Source organism: Centruroides vittatus, unplaced genomic scaffold, assembly GCF_030686945.1.
Source record: "Centruroides vittatus isolate TY-2023 unplaced genomic scaffold, ASM3068694v2 contig_371, whole genome shotgun sequence".
Classification (NCBI taxonomy): domain Eukaryota; kingdom Metazoa; phylum Arthropoda; class Arachnida; order Scorpiones; family Buthidae; genus Centruroides; species Centruroides vittatus.
The window spans coordinates 747,330-773,068 of NW_027122194.1; the positions used below are offsets into that span (position 1 = coordinate 747,330).

The following is a 25,739-nucleotide window of genomic DNA, read 5'->3' on the forward strand; positions in this document are numbered from 1 at the left end:
GGACGCGTGTTCTAATCTAACCTAACCTATTCTTCTCAATGTCAGATGTGGTAGCTGTATGTACGTAATGTGAATGTATTTCTCTTTAATCCGAATAAATAAATCCAGTAGACTTCCTCACAGCTACCGGATTTATTTATTCAAATTAAAGAGATATACATTCACACTAACCTATTCTAATAAATTACCATAATTACTAAGTAGAGTATGTTTGAATAAATATTGTTCATCTAATTGATTGCCTTTTAATTTTATTTTAATTATTAATACACTTGAATAATAATTTTAAAGTAGTTTGGCCTGACACGCTTACGCCAAACTAGTTTGGCGTAAAATAGGATTTTGCCGGTAACATATATAAATTAAAAGTCAAATGTTCCATCACCACCAATTGAAACCAAAGCCAACACTTCACAAAGAAGTGATGTAAATAGAGATGCAACTCTGCCTGGATGAAATACAGTATAACCAAATCAATCAAGACAGACCACAAGTACTTTATCCACACTTTCCGAAATATTATGTTTCAGTTGATTTGATTTTAATTAAAATTAATTAATTTATTTATTTATTTTCAGCGAAAAGGCCAGTTTTAATTATTTTAGTTTTAACTAACTGGCTACTCAGTATTAATAAATATTAAACATTAATATTTTAATATGTATTATATTATATTAATAAATTTTTGTCATTCAATTTAACTTAAGCATATTTAAACAAGAATTCTTAAATGCCATTTATATTAAGTGTATGTCAATTAATGTGGTTTTTATTAATTAATTTGACTTAAATTCGACTGTGGCATGTACAGAAAAACAAAATAGCATCTCTCCGGCATGAACATTGAAATGTAATTTAAATAGCAACATCATTGATGGTGTTGTGACATCTAATGAGTAGTCCTGTCATTGATTGATCAGGCTGTCGATGTTCTTTAATATAGGAAATATAGGAAGTTAACCATAGGTAGGCGGCTCTGCCAAGTAGCTTGTTTGACAACCAGAACAAAATTCATTTCAAAATTTTGTTTGTAAACTGAATTGTTCAAAACCCGAGATTTGACTGTATAAGAACATATGACAACTATAATTCAAGTTGTCCCAACTAAACTTAATTCTTGGTTACATTGCTATGAGCAGTCAAATTATATAAAAGAAGTGATTTAATTTTCAATAAAATGATGATAAATTCACAAATAATATATTTATTTAATGAGCAAGCATACTTTTTAATGAATTTCAAAAAATATTTACAGAGCAAAAGTGAATATATATATTTATGTGTGTATTCAAATATTCAGTATATACATTTTTATTTCTATTTATATATTCATATTTTAATTATGTAAATATATTCATATTTTACTTATGTAATTATGAATTAAAATATTAAGTAAATATTGAATAAATAAGTAAATAATATAAAATAATTTCAACTAGAAGATGACCATTTTATCTGGAAATAAATATGTTTCATAATAACTTGTCTTTGGTAGGAATTGGCCAAACAATATCTGAAAATAGCAAATAAACATAAAATTAATTATTCTACTAAAATCCATATTAATTTAAATTAACAAATTAATTAATTTGATTCCAAATATGATTTTTAATTTTGGAATTATTCATTTTTTTAAGGCAGTGATCCTTGGAGAAATTGGATAAAGATCAGTGTTTAATAATACTTCTGAAATTAAAATGAATTCTTCATTTTGCTCTCATTCTTGCAAGATCTTGCGACATCATCTAAATGATAATGGATCTGGTAAAACACTAATTAGGAAAGTTCCTCAAATGTAAATCCAATTCAATCTACTTTTTTTAAAACAAAAAATTTTAGAAAATTCAAGCATTTTCAGGTTCTACATCCATCACCAGTCAAGAGGAAAAGCAGAGATCAAGCATCTCTTGATTTTGTTCAATCCTGATAATAAACATATAGTCTGAAAAGGCTTGAACTTTCTAAAAAGTTCAAGCCTTTTCAGACTATATGTTTGGTTTAGAAAGTTTAGAAACTCTCTCCACATCAAATCCAGTAATTTCTCTGCTTTAATAATTTTTTATTAAAGCATCAAAAGATTTTTTTATTTATTCCAAATTTCCAAAACTGAAAATTTATATTAATGTTATAGAAGTGTGTTCAAATTATAAATATAGTTTTTAATTAATATATTGTAATTTGAACACTTTGAAAACAGTAGATCATATATAAAATTTGAATCATATAGAAACATATCTCAAACCCAATGTCATCACAGAATCCTACCAGACAAAATACTACCCTAGTTTCCTAAAGAAAAATATACAAAATATAAAAGATCTTTCCAGTATTGCAAAAGAATATGCATACATCACATTGGTTCCATTGCAATGTTTTTGATAAAATAAATTAATTCACTCTTCTCTACCTGCACTTAAATCAAATAATATAACATAACAAAAACTATTTATAAAATATTTATTTATATTTATATTTATATTTCATTCGTTATAAATTGTAATATTCAATTTTTATGAGGAAGATCAATAAAGTAGACTGAAAATGTTGGAAGTTTAAATAAAAAAACTGCATCTTAAAGAGTTTTTGTTGTTTTAGTTATTAAATTAATTTATTCAAGAAGAAACATATGTAAAGAGCCGCAGCAATACATAAATTTTCCAGATATAAAAACAAAATACAAATTTAAAAAATATAAATAATAAAACTCTGCAGCTGAAAAAATTTATTATTTACACTGCAGAATTAAGCAAAAGTTGTTTCCATCCACCATCTTAATACCAGAAGAAAGGTGTGCTTTTCACCTATTCCAATGACTTTTACAGATAACAGTATGTATAAGTTGTCAAAACTGTGTAAGAACCTTCCTTTTCAAATTCCAGTATTGTCCTAGCACACACTACATAAATTATGTTGTAATGATAGGGACAAATGGAAATCTGGAGAGAAATTGGACATATATAGAAAACCATTTGAAAAACAAAGAAACAATACTTTATGTTAGGGCAACTAAAAAAAATTTGAATAAGTGAATTACAGAACACAAAAAGATGTGAAATACCAAGATGACAGTATTGACCATCTTTAGATGAAAATTACCACCCAAAATGGGATGAAGTGAGTTTTGTTTACACTGGAAAAATTGACATATTTTACTATTGAAGGCATTATACATGAAAACATCTAATACACGCAATATTTCCATATCATCTCTCCAGAAGATCCATGAAAGTTATCAAAAAGAGAACAAGCAGATGATGGATGAGCAGTGGAAGCAATATTATAAACAACTTGATTTCCTTTGGCTGAACCAACAACACAATATTTACAGTTTCAATAATCTAGACCACCTAAATACTACACTTATACACAGAGCTCAGACCAAAACCCTTCTAACAACCAATTTCTATACTTCCACAAACTAACACAATTTAATAGATGTAAGTACTGTCCAAGCAAAACAGACAGTTCCTTACATAGCATTCATCACTGCATGATTTTCCACAACATCCAGAAGAGACTTTTACAAGAAAGCAGCCAGACAAACAATATCAAGAAATTAAGTGACTGCCTACAATTACAATCATTACAATTATATACAAGGATATTATCTCACTACTTTCAAGCATATACTAAATACTATTACTATTAGATGATACACTATCCAAGTATTCACAACTGAGTCACTGGAGCCTAGTAGCTCAAGTCCCACCTTAGTATCAATGACAATGAACAAAAATACTTGTAATATTTTCATAATTTTACATGCTCTATTGCTTAAGAATAAAGTCAAATGCTTTTTATTTTGACTAAAACAATGACAAATGATAGAAATGATTTGTTACTATTTAAAGTTAGAGCTCCCAATTTTGTTCTGCCAGGGGCCCCTGACTATATTAATCTGTCACTGTAGCTGTGTAAATAAATTAAGATATTAAACATTAAATTTAAATAATTATATAAAGATTTATAAAATTTCATGATTCAAGATTTTGAGAATTCGAGATTTATATAGATTTATAAAATTTTATGCTTACCGTCATGGCTCAAATAAAATTGTGGACCAAAATACTTGTCCATATATTCTTTTACAGTCAGTAAATATTTAATATTATATAATTTCATTATATTATCTAAAGTACAAATTTTCATATATTATATAAAATATTATATAAATGTTAAAACAATTATCATTGGTAATTAATTTAAAGATAAAACTTATTATTAATTGAATTTTTCAGTTCAAACAATTGTTATATGTACTGTACAGTGTGTCCCAAAAATATAGATAATTTATGATAATTTTTTTAAAAATAGTATTTCTTAACAATGCAAGTGGTGTTTGCTGTTGCCCTGTTGCTTGCTGAAAAATTGCACTCTCTTTCCTAATATCAGGCCAATAATTAAGCCATCCAAATTAAATTTCTTTTCATCTCTGAAAAGGACTGAGAGCCACAGTATGTGATCTTTAGCCCACTGCTTTCATGCCAATTTGTGTTGTTTTGTTAGTGATGTTTTTTTCATAAATTCATCAAATTTCATATGTGCAGATGCTAAAATTCTTTGATGAAAAGTGCTTTTTGATATTTTTTATCCACTTTCACACAAAACTTGATGAACTGATTTAACCTGTTGTGATGCAAGATGCACAATTCAATTATCATACCTTTGAGACATGATTTTGGGTCTTCCTGATTGATGTTTAGAAAGTATTGGTGATGATTTTTCCAAAATTTTTTAAATTTCAGATGCAGATTTGTTCATTAAAATAGCAATTTCCTCAACACTACAGCCTTCTGCTTTTAATTTTTGCATTTATGCAATTTCTTCCAAATTAAACTCTCTTCTATGTGAAATTTTAAAAAGTTTTGATTCAATATTTAAATTACTTTTTGACAATAAAGTAAAAGTGTTATGTGATGTCATTTACTTTTATTTTTGTAATTTTATGTTCAAATTTTGCAATTCTGTTTTATTATCTATACTTTTGGGACAGCCAGAAAATATATTTTTGTTGTTAAATTATTAAATTAATATAATGATCATTGAAAGCAGAGTATTAAGTATAGGTTTGTGCATAATTTGGTACATCTGATAGATAAATATAAAAAGGACTTGTGGTGAAAATATATATATATATATATAATATTTTTGTTTGTTATATTTTGTTTATTTTTGGTTAAGGAGCATAAGTCCTCTCTACCCCTCAACTACAGGTCTCTTCAGAAATGCTTATTGATTCAACCTGAGACTGGAGATCATTCAAAAATGTTACCTATAAAGTTTCTGGTGTTTAACTGATTGCTATCAGACTTACCAATCTACAAGGGTGAGTTAGAGAGTGATCAACCAACTATTATGACATCCTTCATGGTTACCAACCGATTAGTAAACAATTCTGAACAGGTCCTCTGTATTATGTGCTACTATTCATAATTAAATGTGAAGTGTTAAAACTTACATTAAATAATAAAATAAATAAATTTATAATATTTTTTTAAAAAATATTTTGAATGAAACCTTTGAATTTGTTGTGTGAGAGCATTATATTTTGGTCTTAACAAAACTGCAACCAATAAAGAAATGAGAATGAAATCTTGACCTAACTATTATGATTGTGGCATGATGCCATTTATTCATGTATTGTTTTTAAGTTATGTTATTTTCATTTTCTATCACTTCCCTTTCCTAGCCTATCAATTTCGCTTTTGTTCTTGATTTTCCTTTGTTTCTGAGTTTGAGAACTTTCTACCCTTGCCCTATTTCTGTGGGTCTGAGCATTAGAGTGGAGAACAATAGAGTGGAGAAGACCATGAGGGCAAACATCAGTGTAGTCAGCACTTTTTGGTCGCGTTTCCAAAGAAGGCAGATGTGCAGAGGATCAGCTCCAGGCTTTGAGTAGTGTAAAAAGCAACAGGGTATGACTGCTAAGATATATGGCTAGTACAGAAAGTGCTGGTGAGTCCTGAGAGTCATATTGGAAAACCTCTTTCGGAAGACCAAAAGAAAAGAGAACTAGTGACAAGTAAGAAAGAAATAGATATACCAGTGAAATCCAAGAGAACTGCAAAGGTATATTTGAATGGTTTCATCGTGATACGTGAAGCGACGAGTACACATTTCTAAGACTTCATTTTTTGTATATCTATCTCTCTCTATCTAACATCTCTTTCCTTTTTTAGCATTAATTAGAGTAAAAACATAATTTGTAAGGTAGTTTTAAGCATGGCTGATCTTTGTGTATACTTTTGTGATTTGAACTCCACGTGTGTGGATCCCAAAAAGTGGTTGAGAAGATCCTTTTGTGTAACAATCTTGATTGTATTATATTTTATAAAAGTATTCACTAACTACACACCAGAATTGAGACCTGATATTTTTTTTGTGTTCATACTGTTAAAAAATTAAAGTTTTGTTCTTTATGTTATGTTCTGTTTCTTATTCTCGTATGCTTGTCATCTTATTCTCTACATGATAAATTTATATTGTAAATTTAAATTATTTTCTAATTTAACAATTTAATAACTTTAATTTCATTTAATAAGAATTATTATTATGTTCAACTTACTTTTCATATAATTTAATTCTGTTTTAATTCCAAAATACATTTGAAGATTTGACTGTAAATACAAGAAAAGAATTCAGATTAATTTGAATAATTTGTGTAATTAAATTGTTTGAAAATTAAAGAATAAAAATCAATACTACTTATAATTTTATTTTAAAAAAGAATTTATTTTATGATGATATGAATCAACATGATGACAAAAACATAACATCAAATCATAGTTCCTTAAAGTTTTCTCCAATTTTTTTATAGCTATTTTGATAAGAAGTATCGTATATACAAATATCATATGACTTTCTTTCACTCATTTTAAAAATGTGTGTGTGTGTATATATATATTTTATCCAGATTAAGTTAACAAGGAATAATAATATAGGTCAAGATAGTGCTCATACAGAATGCAACTTAATTTAGTCTAACATTCATTCAGTTGTTAATTCCAGCAGAGAATTAATATTGTGGCATCATGTCACTAATCCACTTAAAAAAAATTAACTCAGTTACAGAAAGTGTTTTCAAATAGCTATTGTTAGAACATTGATCAGGATCAGCTAACTCATTTCTGTTCAAATGGTTCATCTTACATGGGTTAGTCAAGTAGTTTTCAACCAGAGTACAACAATTTAAGAGTGCTGTGAAGTATAATGCTGAACAGTGTCATTACACCTCTTATTTGTATTACTAAACATTTTTGATCACTCATTTTGTCACCCCTCTCATGTTGCTGCTTGAAACAGTCACCTCATTACCTTGCTCATTGAGCCAGCCCTGAGACTGACATAATCTATACTCTAGTCACTTCAGAATAAAACAAATTCCTGAGGATCTAAGCTAAAATTGAACTGATTCTGTCATAGTAACATTCTTACACTTTAGAATCCATGGCTATCTAGCCATCAAATATAAATGGTTATAAAAATTTTCCTTTTTTACTTTCCTGACTGTTATATATAACAGAGGGAACATATGGCAATCAGTTAAAAAATGACCCCCAAAGAATTTTACATTTTTGGACTCAGAACACCTTGAAATGCCAAGAAATGCAAAAAAAACAAATTCAAAAAGGATTTTGTACAAAAAGGGTGAATAAAATTGCTCACCCTCTTTGGAACTTAATAACTCCTGTGCTTTTTGTCAAAAATTTCTGAAATTTTGCAGGGAAGTTTGTTTATTAGGGGGATTGAGGCTATTAAACTTTAGTAATTAAAAGTCAAGAGGGTAAGGAGATAAAGGGGATCATGTGTATCTACAGTAGGGTCAGGCTTAATGATGATTTTAATGTTATTAGAGTTTACAATTTTTTTATAAAACCCATCCTTACCCTCAAAATTAAACTTTTTGCCATTTTTATAATAGTTAAAAATATAAAAAGGTTTTTAATAAAATATGACAACAGGTGGCATCACCAAATGTTGCCAGAAAAGTTAAGGAACTCATTGCTGGATTTTTTGTGATATGTGTTTAATAAAAACATTTTTCACAAATACATAAAACTTTGCTACCAAGTTTTTGACAAAGCATTATTCTAAACTTTGCTTCACACAACTTTGAAAACTAAGAATATTTTAAAAATAATTTATATATTGAGTATGTTGACTATTACACTCATTATTTAACATGAATTTAAATAAAATACAGACCTATAACTCATCCATTATAAAATAGAATATTCATAAATTATGAAATAAAAAACTTATATAAAAAATTATGTAGTATTTGAAACTGAAAAATAAATTCCTCCTCATTTTGGAGTCAAAAAATCATTTCATATCAAATTTTTCTCTAAAACTTATTTTGAGGTGGAAAGTCTAGTTTCTCTTTTTCTTAATAGTAATTGTAGCAAACACATTAGAAAAATGTCTACTTTACATGGTATTATTTGGATAATACTATGAACATTTATATTTACACATGAATTATCTTCTATCTTATGTTTAAATATAATTAATGTTCACAAAGTATTATCCAATTGTGATAAAATAGCAAATGTGATAAAATGGCATAGTGTAATTATATTCATTCAATGTTACTTGTAAAAAGATGGGTTTATTTCTTTCAGTATGGGAGTAGAAATTCATATAAATATTAATTTGAGTATATCTTGTAGTTAATTGTTCATCTTTAATATATTAAAAACTAAAAATCTGCTACATAAGAAAAAACTGGTTTTAAAAATTCTAAAGAGTGAAACTATCACAGCATAAGCATATTAGAAATCCATTTAAAAATGAAGGAAGTCCATGACTCCTTACCATTCACATTCTAAATTTAATTCAACAGTTTGTTGTAGAATTTAATAGAAGATCCTGTTTAATAGGAGTAGAATGTTCTATTCTAATATGTTAAAGATAACATTAAAAGTGCCAAAAATGTTAATGTTTGTTTGATGTAAATTTTTAAACATCTACATCAAATTGTTGAATTAAATTTAAAATGTAAAGATCTGCTTCTAAAAAAGTAAAATGAAGATGAAGTAGTGCAACTAGAACCAATATTAGGGAGGTCCAAATTTGAATGTGCTAATCTATATTTACCCCTGTATCACATGGATATAGCCACTAATGCTCTGGATGAAGAATAAACTCATATATATATATACATACTGTACATGTGTGTAAGTGCATTCATCACATTCAAATCTTTTCTTGTACTTATTTGATTTTTTCCTTATTTATTTATTTACAAAAGGAGTCCCTTTGTAAATAAATAAACCTCAATAGCAGAAATTCTAGAACCCTTCCTGGTTATGTTACTGGCTGTTATCTTTTTAATCATTATGAAAAGCTATTCATTTTCATTATTCTATAAACAAGTAACTCTCCACAGTCATCTTTATCCTTTACAAAGAAATGTTTTCACCATATATATTAAAGAATGTTTCTCAGAATGTTATATTATTTTATACATTTATTATTATTACTTGAGTAAATTCAGCTTCTTGAAGATGTCTACAAACTTGAATGACATTTTTGGAAAGATTTAATATACTATTACGTGCATCAAATGAGGATTCTTCTTGGTAAAGATCTTCAACTTCATGCCATAGCCATTTATGTGAAAGTCTCTCTGGTATCTAATTTTTTAAATTAAGAACAATTATTTTTAAAATTATATTTGCAACTGTTACAAGAAAACATTATTCAATAATAAATCACAAAAAAAAATAAACAATAAAATAACAAAGCAGTAAAATTTGTAAATTTAGAGTTTTATTTTCTTATGCAAGTTTCATGAAATATTGTAATTGATTTTCTTCAGACAGAATTCCAGTTTTATAATGGAATATTAGATTTCTTGCACATAAAGAAATCATTGTATCTTTTAATTCAATTTTGTTCATGACATGAATTCTATTCTATCCCAATGTCTCAATGTGTATATAAGTAACATCAATGAATGAGTCTATAAGTGTTCTTAAGGTGTACAAATAAAATGACATGTGCAAAGATGATTACTTACACTGGAGGAGGAAGTTGAGAGACCCACAGATGTATAGCTTCTGCCATAAATCCATTGTTAAAGTGCTTCATATAAAAAGAATGAACAAGGAACTAATTTCTTAAAATAGTATAACAAAAATCGGATTTATTGGAACCTACGGTGAGTAACAGTTTCTTCAGTACTTTTAGGGGACTTGACTATCAAGCACTTTTGTATCTCCTGATCATGAGCTTGGTGCCCAAAAGTATTAAACAAACTGTTACTCAACATATAGTACATGCTCCAACAAAGCAAATTTTGTTATTATAAAAAGAATTATTTTGAAATGTTAATTATTTTCCTTTATATCATTAAATTAATTTAAATAGACTGGTGTCCAAAACAATGACACACAAAATCAAAAGAATATGCAGCTTAATTCAACAAAATCTTTTTGCAAAAGCAAATTTCCTATTTCCAGTTAGTACATTATGACATAGCATTTAAAAGGATATAAAATAGTCTTATTAGATGATGTTTAATTAACTCTGTGTTTATGCTGTCAGTCATCACTTTTCTTTTAGTTCAAACACATCTAGATGATTTACCCAAGATAGGACATTGGAAAACTATAGAAGAAAGTACAACAGTACTTGATATCTCCAGAAAATTTGGAGTTTCTCTCAATGTTATTTCCAGATAATGCTCAATGTTTTGAGGAACTGAAACTTTTACTAGATGCTTACAAAGAGGTCACTGTCACATAAACAGGAAGACCAATATACACTGAAATTAAATGCAATTGATACAGTACCACAAGTCAAATTGCAGCTCAGCTATATGCAAGCTTGTCTATGCAGACTGGAAAGATGTTTGTGTTAGACTTGATGTTGCTTGTCAGAGATTAGTAAAAACTGGTTAGACTTGCGTAACTGGTTATGTAACAAAGAAACAAAGAATACACAAAGATTACACTGTCTTGACTCATGGAAGGTCAGCACTAAAACGGGGAGAGTGAAATGAGGTCACAGTCACCAATGGGGCAACAGCAGCACTAACCTTTTATTACGTAACAGAAAAATATTTACAAAACATTACCATGACACAATGTGTTGTACGTAACAATATCATATAGCATTTAACAATAATTTCAATCATTGAATCCAACAGTTTGGGTAAAATTGAATTACACATCCAAAGACCTGTACAATGTGTCTTTTTATCCAAAGTTCATCATAAAGTCTGTTATTCAGTGGTTTTATATCCATAAAGATTGAAAAATGGATCATTGGAGTAAAGTCCTGTTTACAGATGAGATTATATCAGTCATTCAGTCTTAAACATCTACAAAAGAGAAACCAATTACAATGTCACAAACATTGTGGAAAGAGGCAGATACAATGCTGCCAAGATAATGGTGTGGATGGCATTTTGTTAAAGTACAAAGTACAACTGGTGAATATTGCTGTAAAGATGTTATCTTACTTTATTATCTGATGTACAAAAGAATTTATTTTTATGGATGATAATCAACCACACCATATAGTAGTTATGGATGAACTACTAGGAAGTGAGGATATTCATCAAACAGTAATATCTCTAGTTTTGAACTGTATAGAAAATGCATGTGATACTCTCCTATTCTGGGAAGATGTATTGTTAAGTAAAATTTGCCACTAGAGTGTTTGAATATTTATCCATGCTCTTATAATGGGTAAAATTACCACAAGAACTCTTGGATCACTTGATATGAGACATGAATAATGGTGTAAGTCACTCTCATCACTCACTTTTCAGGATGGCCAATTATCCTCTACTAAGAGGTCACACTATGACCTGTTTTATATTGATTTTGTTTTCTATAAAACTGTTTCACATAAAAACACATAGTTAATTAACAATTAAATTTATTCACTGTTGCATACAACTGCACAAGGACTCTCTCAGACAAACGAAAAGTATGCTGGAATTTCTACCTTTGACTTGACAGTCAGATCAAGTTACAACAGATCCTCCCCTCTAAAATGAAGTCTCAGAGATGTCCAGGTAGTGTCCATGTTCTAGAGCTCCTTCTAACTGGTGGTCCTTTGTCCTGATGTTGAGGAGCTGGATGTTGGTTTTTCTGTCAAACTGGATGTTGCCTATTCTGGAGTGGTTGTTCTCTTTGAGCTATCAGTTGATCAATATGTCTCCTTTCTATAGTTCCTTCTGGTGAGGCTATCATGTATGTATATGGTCCAGTCTTCCCTGTCACCTTTCCTGGTTTCCACTTCTTTGCATCTCTATAGCACCTGTAATTGATGTCTCATATCTGGAATTCTCGTATACTTGTTTCCTCTTTTTTATCCTTATATAGGTATGGATTTAGTCGGTCATAGATGGTGCATAGTCTGCTTTCCATCAACAGTTCTGCTGCCATTTTTCATGTAGTGCTACTAGGTGTTTTGCATAAGCTAAACAAAGGTCTGGGGAGCAACACCTTACTTTTTTCTTGGCTGTGATGTAATTTTTCAATTCTCCTCTTTATAGTTTGCACCCGTCTCTCTACTTGTCTGTTGGAAGAGGGATGATATGAAAGGGTAAATGTGTGCTATATCCCATTTTTTTGTATAAATTCTTCCATTTCTTGGGATTTAAAGCTTCGATGATTGTCTGATACAATTGTATTTGATGTCCATGTGTACTAAATATTCTTCTCAATAATTTCACGGTTTCCTGGGTTGATTGTGTTTGTACTTCTTCTATCTCCACCCATTTCAAATAAGCATCCACTAGAATAAAATATGTACTGTACATCCATAGTGTGATCCTGCACAATTAATGTGTACTCAGTCCCAGGGTCCCAGGGGTGATGGCCAATGAGTGTCTTTAACTGGGATTGGGTTTGACCCCTGTTCTTGTCATTTTCTACACATGGATATCGTCTCTTCAATTTGGGAGTCCATTTCAGGCCACCAACAATAGCTCCTGGCTGTTCTTTTCATTCTAGACATGCCCTCACGTGTAGAGTGTAACAGGTGTAATAGCTGTAGTTGCAAGGTTCTACGGATAACTACTCTTTGTCCCTATGAAATGCAACCATGGTGAATTGAAAGTTCTAGTTTTCACCTAGCGAAAGGCATAAGTTCTTCTGGATTACTAAGTGGCCATCCGTGTAAGATTGCAAGTTCAACTCTCTTTAACACCAAGTCTTTGTTTGTCTCACTGCTTACTTCCTGAGATGTGATGGGCAATTCTGGCTGTTCAAATATAAGAAATATCTCTCCTGATTCAGGAATAGTCTTTTCTTCCATAGTAGTTGGTATACGAGATAATGCATCAACATTAGTCATCTCTGCTGACCGACAATGTTCAATCCTACATGAGTATGCTGCTAATATCAAACACTAACGAATCATTCTGGGTGACATTAAATCAGGAATTGGTTAGCAGGATTCAGAAGGCCCACAATCCATATATATATAAAAATTTTGGGCAGCTAGGTCATTATGAAATTTTGTGATGCCAAAGATTATAGCTAATACTTCTCTCTTGAATTGTGAATAATTTCTTTCTGCTGGATTGAATGTCCTCGATGCAAAGTTTATAGGAGATTCTGATTCATCTGGTAATATGTGTGAAAGTACTGCTCCAACTCCATATGGTGAAGCATCACACAACAACAATATTGGTTTATTTAAATCATAATGGATTAATAATGTTTCTAGTGTTAGCATTTTTTTTTATTTTCATGAATGCTTTGCTATGTTTTTTTTTCCAGATCCATGGTTTGTTCTTCTCTAGGAGTCTATATAATAGTTCAACTTCTGTTGCTTTATCTTTCAAAAATCTATCATAGAAGTTTACAAATCCCAAAAATGCCTGTAACTCTTGTTTGTTTTTCGGGTCCCGAACCTGTTGGATCACTGCAATTTTATCCAGTGTAGGTTGAATGCCCTGAGCATGTATCAAATCAAATATCCTAAAAATTTAAGTTGATTTGTCTTGAATAGGCATTTGCTTTTGTTCAGTTTTTAGTCCAGCTTCTGAAATCCAGTTAAGAATTTTCCTCAACTTTTGATGTAGGGCTTCTTCATTGAGTCCCATGACAAGTATATCATCTATCATCACAATTGACCCTGGAATACCTCCTACAATCTTTTCCATCTCTCTTTGGCAAATAGCTGGACAACTACTCACTCCAAATGGTAATCTTTTCATTCTATATAAACCCTTGCATGTGTCGATAGTCAGTATCTCAGACGACTCCTGGTCCACAGGAAATTGGAAGTAAGCTTCCTTGAAATCAAGCTTGGCAAATACCTTTCCACCAGATAATGAAGCAAGTATATCGTTAATAGCTGGCAATGGGTATACATCTACTTTTGTTGCCTCTCTGTTTACAGTGCAGCAGTAATCTCCACATAAATGTACACTTCTATCTGGTTTTGCAATGGGTACCACAGGAGTGGCCCACTTGGAAGTTCTAACTGGTTCTATAACTCCTAACTGATGAAGTCGATTCAACTCTTGTTCTACCTTTGTTCTCAATGCAAAAGGAACCTGTCTTCCTCACATAAAAATAGGCTTTGCTTCTTTATTTATTGCTAAACTGACTGCCTCACCTCTAAATAGACCCATTTCTGAATTATTGAATAAATGCTGGAATTCTTGCATCAGATGTCTGCATCATGTTGGTGATATAGTCCCTCTATTCTGATTCCTAATAGTTCAAACCAATTTCTTCCAACAAGTCCTGATCCATTTCCTTTAATCACTAACAATAGCAGATTCATAACTTCTCCTTTAAATTGCACCCTCACCATTGTAGTGCTCACTACCTCCAGATTCTGATCTGCCCATGTCTGTAATTTGACTTCTAGTTTTAACTTGTCTTGCTGGATTTTAATTTCTTTTAAGGTCGATTCGCTCACTACAGCATACCCAGCCCCTGAATCAATTTTCATCATGACTGGTATATTTTCAATATTGCTTAATTAAGATTTTTAAGGGTTGTATCCTACTTCCACATATTTTGAATAGAGATGTATATTCCTCTAACTGGTTTGATGTCAAATTTTTGTTCCTCAATTCGGTGTACTCTGGCTCTCTGGCTGGATACTTCTTTCCATTGTGCCCTAATTTGGTTTTTTCTCTGTTTGGAATTTTTCTTCTTGTACTCTTGTTTTGTGATACATGCTTTTTCTATGTGCCCTTTGTTTCCGCAGAATTTACAGATTACCTGAGCAAATCGGCAATTAATTGGGTTATGATTCCTGGTGCACCAAAAACAGCGTAATATGGCCAGCTCATTATTTCTCTTGTAGTCTGTCTTTAAGTGATACACTTTGGTGTTGTTTCTGTCTGACCCAAGCTGGCTAACATCTTCAGATGCTGCATCCAAAATGGCCTTATAAGTAGTGTCCGTTTTTGCCAATAACACGTGTTGTATTCCTTTATCCCTTAAACCAGCCACTAGCCTATCTCTTAGTATATGCTCTAGTAAGGTGCCAAAGTTGCAATTCATTGCAATTTTCTGTAGTTCCACAACAGTCATTGATACTCTTGCTTGGTTTTTGTGACCTCTGGTTAAATTTGAATGATTCAACAATTTCACCAAGTTTCAGGTTAAAATGGCTATCAAGGCATTAAGTACTTCATTGAAGTTAACTTGTGTCATTTCTTTCAGGGCTATGAGTGTTACTACAAGTTCATATAGAGTTTCACCGCACACAGTAAAAAATAGACCACACTTATCTTGGTTATTTTCAATCTGGTTTGCCTTCAAGCAAAAATGAAAGTGGTTCTTGTAAGTTTTCCACTGGCTATCCATCTTGAATGGTTTGAAATGAACTCCACTGGTTGATGTACCTGGGATCGACATTTCTGACTTTTGATCTCAAATTGTAATTTCTGCTGGTAAGTCTCTATTTTAATCCTCATCGCCAATTTCAAATCAATTTTGTTTTTGACACTGTTTCACATAAAAACATGTAGTTAATTAACAATTAACTTCATTCACTGTTGGATACAACTGACTGGGATGATGACTACACAAGGACTCTCTCAGACAAATGAAAAGTATGTTGGAATTTCTATCTTTGACTTGATGTCCAGATCAAGTTATAACAGATCAGGTACAACAACCTATTTGTGATTGAAGTAATATTTCCATTGCACTTTCCAACACAAATTGCTTCTTTTAAATAAAAAAGAAAGTTATAATTTAAAGTTATAGCATATTTTTATGTAAAGAATGTTTATTTACTGTCAGATTTAACTGCACATAGCATTTTAGTCTTTTACACGTTTTAAGGTCATTATAGTTTTTACAGTCTATAAAAGATTGTTAGGTAATGTTTAAATTTTGGACACCAAATCTGTTGCAGTTATCTTTTTTTGTTATTATTTTGTAAGCTACTGAGATACAAAAATCTCTATCACAGGGACATTTGAAACAAAGACTGACAATAAAAATAGGTGATATTAATAAAATAGTTTTTCCTGTCCTTTATTATGAGATTTTTCACTACAACACCATGCATCTTCAGAAATGAAAGTTTAGACTTTATTTTTTACATATAAATCACTCAAGTTTTTAAATAAACAAAATTTCTGTATTTACAAATACTTCTCCCAATGTATAAACTGTTGTATTTCCATAAAATTGTGTACAAAAATCTTAAAATATTTATTATTTCTGTTCATAACTAATTTCATTTTTAAACTACATTTATATATTTTATTTATAGATAAAATATATTCATTTTAAGGATACATCATGGACAACTATTAACACCTTAACTTCTTCTAGCAATCCTCTTCCATTAGCTATCTCCAAAGCATGTGTTGCTATCAAACTATTTATTTGATCTATTGTGGCCTTTGCAAAATAAATAAAAATATTTTCAATAAAATAATTAATTAATTTTAAAACTTTTTAATATTAAAATATTTACTTCAATACAGTTCAAGCAAACATCTTTATAAAGTAATAATAAACCAGTAGAAGGTGGAATATTTTCCCTTTCTTCTGCTTTTTCTATAGTTTTCATAATGCCTTGAATATACTCTAAATAAAATTTTAAAAAATAATTGAACAGTATAAAATTATATAGATTATTATTGAAATTATTAAGAATATTAATTGCAGATTATAAAGCAATAAAAGTGGATTACAGTTAATTTAAGTCTAAAAATTTGTAATGTTATATAAAATTTCATTTATCGACTATCTGGCCATTCACAGTTTGTTAATGAGCAGATATGCTGGTATATTTACCACCTTGACTGTCATTCTTAAAGACTTAGTTTGAGTCCTTCAAGTGACAAGTCTCAGACTAAACCAATTCTTTCAGAGTCAGTCATTTCGAAGAATTTGGTTTGGTTACATTCTCAGTTTCCTGGATACTTTGTCCCATAAAGTCAGGACCCATCCCTTTGCAGTCCTATTGTGGACATGACCAAAATCATTTTCAGCATAAGGATTACTCTTACACAAGTCATGGTTAAGAGCTATGCCTTACTTGATTAGAATTCTAGAGTGTTTAAAAGTAATCTATGCTACCTTGAGATATACTTCAAATCCCATCAAATTCATAAAACCCATATTCTTTGCCAGTGGTGAATTAAGATCAGGGCTGGTTCTGATATGTGTGCTTTGCATGCATGCAGGTGACCAAATTCCTAGGATGGCTGATAGTGCACTTTAAAAAATAAAATTCAAATATAATTTATTATTTTAATATAGTGATCAGCAATTAAACAATGATGACTGATGATACAGCTGTGCAGTTTATGGATATAAATAATGGTGAAGCATACATGTTAGGTGTTTTGCATCAGAAAATTTAAAAAGTACAAGCAACAGGTGATGGAGGATTCATCCATTGAATCAGAAAAAAAATTCACCAGTGGGAAATCCATAGCCATTACAATTGTTTCTTGTTTTAAATCACATAAAAACTCTAAGTTTTCATGTAACTAAAATTACTTTAAATTAATTTCATTTTAATTTGCAAATTCTATTTTACAACGATGCTAAAATATAACTTTGAACAACAGCACCTGTTATCTATGGGGCAGCTTGATTTGAATAAGATTAAAATAAATATACATTAATTAAATATTTTTATGGATTTTTTTTAAACCCCTTCAAATATATGGAACTGTCATAAAACATACCAGTAGGCTCTCATGGGTTGGGTTAAGTTATGAATTTACTCATTATCAGTACTGATAGGGGCAGCCAAATATCTGTAGCATGCAGGTGACTAGCAATCCAAAACTGGTCCTGTTAAAACTTTTTGGAGTCCCTAGACACAGAAGATTGAAGCACCTGTACATAATTTTATGACATCAAAAACTAATAACATTTAATTGTAGATATAGAATTATTTATAAATTATGATATACAATTGCAATGGTAAAATTTCTTAATTTTTTTTTTTTTCTTTTCAAATTTTAGTGTCTCAAGAGCTGGTGCCCTTAAGCATGTGAGGCACATGCCTAAAGGCACCAGCTCTCAGCAATGCTCTTGGCATTCTAACATAGACTCATCCTTTCTACTGTGTCGAGCAGCCCAGAGTGAAAAGAATCAAAAAATTTAAGAAAAGGTTTATATCAATACTCTTTTTATTACAAATTTTATATATTTGCAATTTTTGAGTGAATTTCAAAGTAAGTTAAACATAAATTTATTTTAAAAATATAATATTAACCTCCAACTTCTTTTGCTGTAGCATCTTCCTTGTATATTCCTATCAATTTTAATAAATGGATTGGCTAAAATTGAAAAGAAAATTTTATATTTTTCTTTAAATTTAAGAAAAATTAAATTTATGCATATAGATATATGCTTTAAATTTATCTTAAAACTAAATGAGAAAGAAATTAAAACAGAAAATTATATTTTAAAGTTTCAGTTTATTTCTATTTTAACGTTTTTAATTTTCTGAATTATAAAATATACACTCAAAATGTACACTCACTGTTTTTGTGCGGTCTTTTTTTGTGCGATTTGTTTTGTGCGATATATGAATTTCAATCAAATTGGTATATCACACAAAAAAAAATTGCACAAAACAAATCACACAAATAAAAAATTGCACAAAAAAAGACCACACAAAAACAGGTTTGAGTGTATATACAGAGTGACCATAAGTCAGATAACATGTGTTTTCCAAACAATTTAGCAATGTTTTCAAAGTTTGTAAATAAAATATTCAAATAAAACAGAAATTTAAAATCTTTATAATGATTAACTGTTAATGATTAACCCAAAAATCAGTTAATCATTATAAAGATTAACATCTTTATAATGATTAACTGATTTTTGGGTCCCTCTGGGCATATATTTGGTTACTTTTGCTGTTAAACTAAAAATTCATTCATTTTTCTTAATAATAATTTCTTAAGAAAACCAAACTTGTCCAGATTCTTCATATTTTTCTTTCATAATCTGAAAATAATTTCTTCTTTCATAATTCTCTAAAAATCCTTCAACTTCTGGTCTACTTGGAACTTCAGCTTCTGCCAATGACATCAAATCAGTAAAAGTCGTCCTTCGTCTGCTATATTCTGCCATTATCCAGATTTGGATCTGTAAATGATAATTAAATTTGAGATGATAACTAGGATTGTCAATTATATCTTTATGACCCAAAGATTCTGAATTTAGTACATTTTCTTTGGATTTCAGGTTTTATGGTTAGTTCTCTGGATCAACTATGTTTCAATTAAAACAGTACAGTTTAATTTTTTGTTAGAAGTTTCTTGAAAATTTCTTTAGCAGATTTCAAATATCCATTTAAACATTTATTCTGTTAATTTCTTCAATACTGTAATAGTAAACAACCATGTGAACCTGCTGGCTTTATTATTATAATTATCAGACTTATCATGAACTTTTCCAATTTCTTTAATTGATGCCTAATATCCCAGGATAAGTCTGATAATTATAAACAATAAGGCCAGCAGGCTCATATGGTTATTTACTATACTACAGCATTCAAATATCCCGTATCAAATGAATACCAACTACCATATCTTCTAGAACTGGTTTATACAATGTATTACATAGGCATTTGCCTATGTAATACATTGTATTTTTATTGATTTATCAATAAAAATTCAATGTCTCCTTCTCAGCTACAGTGGAGTAAACAATATTAATTTAGTATAAAACAATCAATAAAGTAATATTTGATAACATTATCTACTATAATAATTATATCATATAAACTGTAATTTTAAATAATTCTTGATATTTAAAGCACCTTGTTCCTTGTAGATTACAGCTGAAATAAACCAAAAGTCAGACAATGTTTAGTTAAATATGAAAAAAATCTGAAAGGTGGCTTGATATTGTTTAAGTGATGGAAGGATGTATTCTGTACTTGTCTGATTATTGATCAATTGTTTAAAATATGGAATATTTTATACTGAATTGGTGATGTTTTAATTTAACATTCATATTACATATATAGCTATATTGATATTTAATTCATTTTAAAATAATGGGAAATTTGAAATACCATTTTAGTGTTTTTTCCAATGTGGGATTTATTTTGACTACAGTTTAGAAGGAAGATGTTTTAAACATAAAAAATTATATAATATAATTATTATAGTAAATGTCCTTATTACTTTATTGATTGTTTTATTATTCCAAATTAATATTGTTTATTTGACTATAGCTGAGGAGATATTGAATTTTTGTCAAAAACTGAAAATGCTTATGTATTACATTGAATAAAAAGTTCCAGAAGATATTAAAGTCAGTATTCATTTCGTACTGTATATTTAAAATTTACTACTCTTTTTTGGCTCTTCCATGTGTCCGTTTTTATCATCTCCGAAATTGGTATGTTGTTTGGATTCATCTTGCTTTAGTTTCCTTAAAAAAACGTTCTTCAATCTTGGTATAACTTTGTTGACCTTGGTATAACTTACTAGAAACTTCTAAATTAAGAATACCAGTTTCCATTTCATATTTTTTTGTATCAATTTTTAGTTCAAAATGTAATTATTCAATGACCATATAAACTAATTAAAAATGAATTACATACAAATTCACTTCATGGGAGTAAGACCTGTGCATTTGCATAGACCCTTCTGTTAGAAGAGCCCCTCAATTAGTTAATTAATGTTTTATCATTTTCATCTTAAGGCTCCATATTTATATTTCACACCGGGTACTGCAAAATAGGTATGTGTACAAAATACAGAGAAATTTGTTGACTAATAAAGAAATTTTTTCTGATAAAAATAATTTATCTGCTTTAAATTAAATTCAAAAATTCAAAAATAAATTTAAAAAGTGAAGAAAACAATCAAAATTTAGGTATTTACATTAATTGATGAATAAAAATGGACTTCTGTTATGCATTCAATAAAGAAATTATTTATTTATTAGAACTTTTTTGAAACCTAAAATTCAAATTTCAAAAACAACCGAATTACCAATCACACGAGAGCATGAATAACACCATCTAGTGATAAGAATTAAACAGTTTATATTTGTTAAATTATAAATTAGATTAAAAATCTTTGAAGAGTTGTGTATCATTCTTCGGATCACATAAAATAATAGTGTTTTATATTACTATAATGAAAATAAATATAATACCATGAAAGGATATAAAAAGTTTAATCCAACGACCTCACCCGGGCCATGCAGGACCAAGGTCCTAGAATATATTCTAGGACCTTGATGCAGGATACCACCATCGGCACACTGACGGATTCCTGGTCAGCGGCGCTCCGCAACAAAAGCCGGGACCACCTTCGCCCGTTCGCCCCCTGGAGGTACAGTTGCGCGTCGTCTCGCCACGCGGAGACGCTTTTGGCCCGGCTTCGGACCGAGACGGCCCGTTACATGCTTTCCTGTACTCACGGCACCTACACGACTCTCCGAGGTGCCCCCATTGTGGCGCAGTGGAAACTACACTACATTACTGGCTTCATTGCCCCAAATACACTACAGCCCGCAAGGACCTCGGCAACACGATGACCCTTAACATGTCTCTGGTGCGCACGCTGACGCCTATCTACTGGCCACCGGACTCCATCACTCCTAGTCAGCACGTGGCGGCGCTGGAGCGCTACATTAGCCTCACTGATCGTTTCGCTTAGCAACTGGCAACGTTGGTCGGAGAAAGAGCCACAAAGGCTATAATCTCCATATTAAACTGTGAAAAGAGAAGAAGAAGAAGAAGACCTAGAATATTAAATAACACATGGATCTAGCTACTTGGTAAGCGTTAGTTCTAAATTATGCCGCTACGGCAAACAGTGCCAATCGCTGCAACTGTATTTGTCTTTGTGTCACAGTTTCGTTAACGGTTGGAAAATGGAATGCGGTTTATGCAATTTGAAGTATAAACATAAGAAAGGTTTAAGCAGACATATTAAAGAGAAGCATAAAAAGAAGGGCTATAACATGAATGATGAGGATGGCCGTGTTTCTTTATGCAACGCTCGAGAAGCGCTTTACAGCGAACACACTGAAACTGGTTTCTAATTGGCCAACACTGCTCGTGACGTCATTTTGCTACACTCTCGTTGCATAGAAACGCGGCCGATATAAAATTATCGTATATCTCGGCAGATAAGACGAGGCATAAATTTTCGTCGGAGTTTTATTGTTTTAGCATATATCTATCCTATAAGACGACCCCAAAACTATCAATGGCCCATGGATTTCGTTTAGATCAGCGATCATCATCTGGATAATAACAGTGTATAGCGTATACGCAATTATGTCCTATTCGTAATTTTTTGACCGAACGTCAAATTTTATTTTTTTGCATCTGGCGGCACTGCCTTGCGATTGTTGCGAACATTCACACTGATTCGGGAATTACAGTAATGAATGACCTTGACTATTCACAAAAATATCTTATGGCATATTTTATTTTGTGGACATACTCTACTCTCTACTAGTAAATAATAACGGTTTGTCCGTTTTTTTATAATGTTTTTAATTTATATAAATTTCAATCTAATTTTTTTTGTGTCTGTCCTATAAGACGACCCCGGATTTTCGGGGCCTTTTTTTATGATTCAACTATCGTCTTATCTGCCGAGATATACGGTATTTAAATGTAGTTTGTGTTATTTGATTTTATTTATTATAAAAATTACATCTCGAGATTTGATTCTATCTGCCCTTGTGGAATGGAAGAATGTTAAATATGTTATTATTTAATGTTTAAAACTACTGCATATAAGGAATTATACTGCAATTATGTAGTACTTTGTAATTTGTTTAGAAAAGAAACGTTTAGAAATTGCATACATTCCATAAAACTACCAAAATTTATGTTCATATAAGTTTTTAACTTTTATGTTAAGCTTTAAAGTAGTTCTAAAATAATTAGTGACCAGACATACTGATTTTTGAGATTGTGTTCTGATTTCAATTATGAACTGTTAAAGTTGCGATGATTAAGAAAAGAAAGAACTGTGGAATAGTTTCCCAGTGGCAAACATTACGTTTCCTCCACCTATAATTGACTGAGTGAGAGGAAGTTTTAGTCTTGAACTCCATCTTTTCTCTATCCTTTCCAAAATAGTATCTAGACAATATGATGGTTGCGTATGTCATGCGAGTAATGAATTTATAATTAAGGCAAACAGTAATATTTTTTAGGCTATATACTTATGCATATTAATAATAATAGCACTTCTCTCAGTGAGAGAATATCAAATTTTAAGCCCTTCTATGTTTTATTTTATTCATAATTCCATATCGTAATCTTACAGTATTAATTTTTTATAGAATAATTCATTTTCAAGCAAAATGTCTATTCATAAATTTATTTTATTTTCATTTTTAACTAATAATTTCGAACAAAGCATTTATAATTATGAACAGAAAACATAAGTATTGTACCGGTATATCACAGATCGTACTGTTTAAACTTTATCTATGACTATATTTTAAACCGCTCACTACATTCCATTTTATTTAACGTATAACGAGTTCATCAACGTTGACAGTACGATAAACAAATGATAAGGCTTGTAACTACGACCCGAAACTGACTCAAATCCAGTTGCCGCGATTGGCGCTGTTCGCTGTAGCGGCATAATTTCAAACTAATGCTTAACTGTTTTGCCTGTCTCAAGTTCTGTAATATGATGTCGCAACACCACCCCTCATGCAGCCTCAGTCCCACGTTGTTATTCATTCTATTATCTTCATGCACTTTCAAAATTTCTATGTTCTTGTAATTTTCTTTTTATTTGATTATTTTCTGTCAGTATAAATTTAACACTATCTTTTATAATTTCAAACTCTTCGTTATTACAATGTTGTGCCACTCATGACGAGATTAAATTATTTTTAATGGCATATACAGTATATGTTTTTTAATACTTGTCTTTAATTTTCTTCCAGTTTCCCCAATATATCTTTTTTTATGTAAACAACTGCAATCCAATGAATAAACTACATTATCTTTTTCTAAATCATCATGTTCGTTATTTTTATATTTACTGTTAATCATTTTTTCTATGGTTCTTGTATGACTTGATACTAAAATAACATCTAAATCTTTTAATTTTTCAAAAACACCGAATACATATTCCATTTTAAGATACAATATTTTAACTTCTCCCAGTTGTCTATTTAATATTACATTTTTTATTTTACTTGTTTCTAACCATTTTAGCAATAAGGTTCTATGATAATTATTTAAACTAAACATTCTTATACTTTCTATTTCCATTTCTTGATCATTTAGCATAGTCGTTCTCTCTTTAATTTTGTTAATATACATCTAAAAGGAATTCTTTTTTTTATATATAAAGGCATATTGGATTTGAAGCGTATATCTTTCCCCGTAGCACATTTTTAACATATTTTTTAAATAATAATTTACTATTTAATCTAACTATAGTAACTTCTAAATAGTTCAGACTATTATCTACTTCTTTTACACATTCAAATTGAATATTTTTATTCATTAAATTAATTTCCTTCACAAAAACATTAATATCCAGTATTCTTTTATCGTAAACGATGAAACAGTCATTTACATATCTTTGATAACTGATTATACCTTGGGTTTCATTAATCTCTTTATCAATTATGATCATGCACAATTCTACCAATCTTGGTCCTATGCAGAATCCTGTTGGTATACCTTCTGACTGTCGGTAAAATTTACCTTGGAATTCAAAAAAATTGTTATTTAACACTAACTCGACCAGTTGTTTAACCCAATCTACGCACATTACGTAGGATAGTGAATTTAAAATTAATTCTAAATTTATTGAGGTATACATATTGTTAATATCGAGTGAATTTTATAGTTTTCCTTCATAACTACAGCTTTCATATTTTTTAAAAATTGGTCAGTGTTTGTAATATTATACTCAGATATCGGTAATTTATTTAACTCTTTCTTTAAAGCTATTTCAAGATTATACAATAAATACTTTCGAATATCTATCTGCAACTGGCTGCATATAGTCCTTTGTTGCGGTAGGTTACAACTATCGTTATAACCTGCTGCTATTTTAAGGAACAACAATACTATTTTATTTAATTTACAAAAAATATAGACAAAAAGAATTAGTTTAAGTGGCAAATAATGTAGCGATAGAATATTTACCAACACAAATTTAAATCACATGAAAGTTAATTATAGGTTCAAGTATGCCGTGAGATAAAAAAAAGAAATGTGAAAAACACTGGTTCAGTAGACTGTTGCCTAATTGTCGGGCATCTTCTCATCCCTCACTATATAGTTGCCCCATTACGGGC

At 30.2% G+C, this 25,739-nt stretch overlaps 2 protein-coding genes across 2 annotated transcripts; both read right to left on the reverse strand.

Annotated features, from left to right (window-relative positions):
- Window positions 1-1,232: 1,232 nt before the first annotated feature.
- LOC136975473 (uncharacterized) lies at window positions 1,233-21,606 on the reverse strand. The gene is made up of 10 exons (XM_067270532.1): window positions 21,594-21,606; window positions 19,392-19,565; window positions 18,685-18,748; window positions 16,924-17,036; window positions 16,743-16,847; window positions 10,025-10,075; window positions 9,486-9,638; window positions 6,566-6,617; window positions 4,035-4,130; window positions 1,233-1,513 (listed from the first exon to the last, which is right to left on the reverse strand). The coding sequence occupies exons 1-10, from the start codon at window positions 21,594-21,596 to the stop codon at window positions 1,473-1,475; spliced, it is 852 nt and encodes a 283-aa protein (XP_067126633.1). The 5' UTR covers window positions 21,597-21,606; the 3' UTR covers window positions 1,233-1,472.
- A 2,697-nt stretch (window positions 21,607-24,303) lies between these two features.
- LOC136975444 (uncharacterized) lies at window positions 24,304-25,207 on the reverse strand. Its single transcript, XM_067270504.1, has 2 exons — window positions 24,866-25,207; window positions 24,304-24,750 (listed from the first exon to the last, which is right to left on the reverse strand). Exons 1-2 carry the CDS (start codon window positions 25,205-25,207, stop codon window positions 24,304-24,306), a joined length of 789 nt encoding a protein of 262 aa, XP_067126605.1.
- Between the last annotated feature and the right edge of the window lie 532 nt (window positions 25,208-25,739).

Bases quoted from the DNA above. Each gene is read 5' to 3' on its own strand.
- LOC136975473 (XM_067270532.1), bottom strand. The intron at 18,749-19,391 runs GTTTGGTTTTCT...TTTCAATTTTAG, and splicing joins AATATGAAGAATCTGGACAA to CCAATCCATTTATTAAAATT. The intron at 10,076-16,742 runs GTATCCTTAAAA...CTTTAACAATGG, and splicing joins TGTTAATAGTTGTCCATGAT to ATTTATGGCAGAAGCTATAC.
- LOC136975444 (XM_067270504.1), bottom strand. From the start codon at position 25,207: ATGTGCGTAGATTGGGTTAAACAACTGGTCGAGTTAGTGTTAAATAAC. The intron at 24,751-24,865 runs GTTAGATTAAAT...AATTCCTTTTAG, and splicing joins ACTATTTAGAAGTTACTATA to ATGTATATTAACAAAATTAA.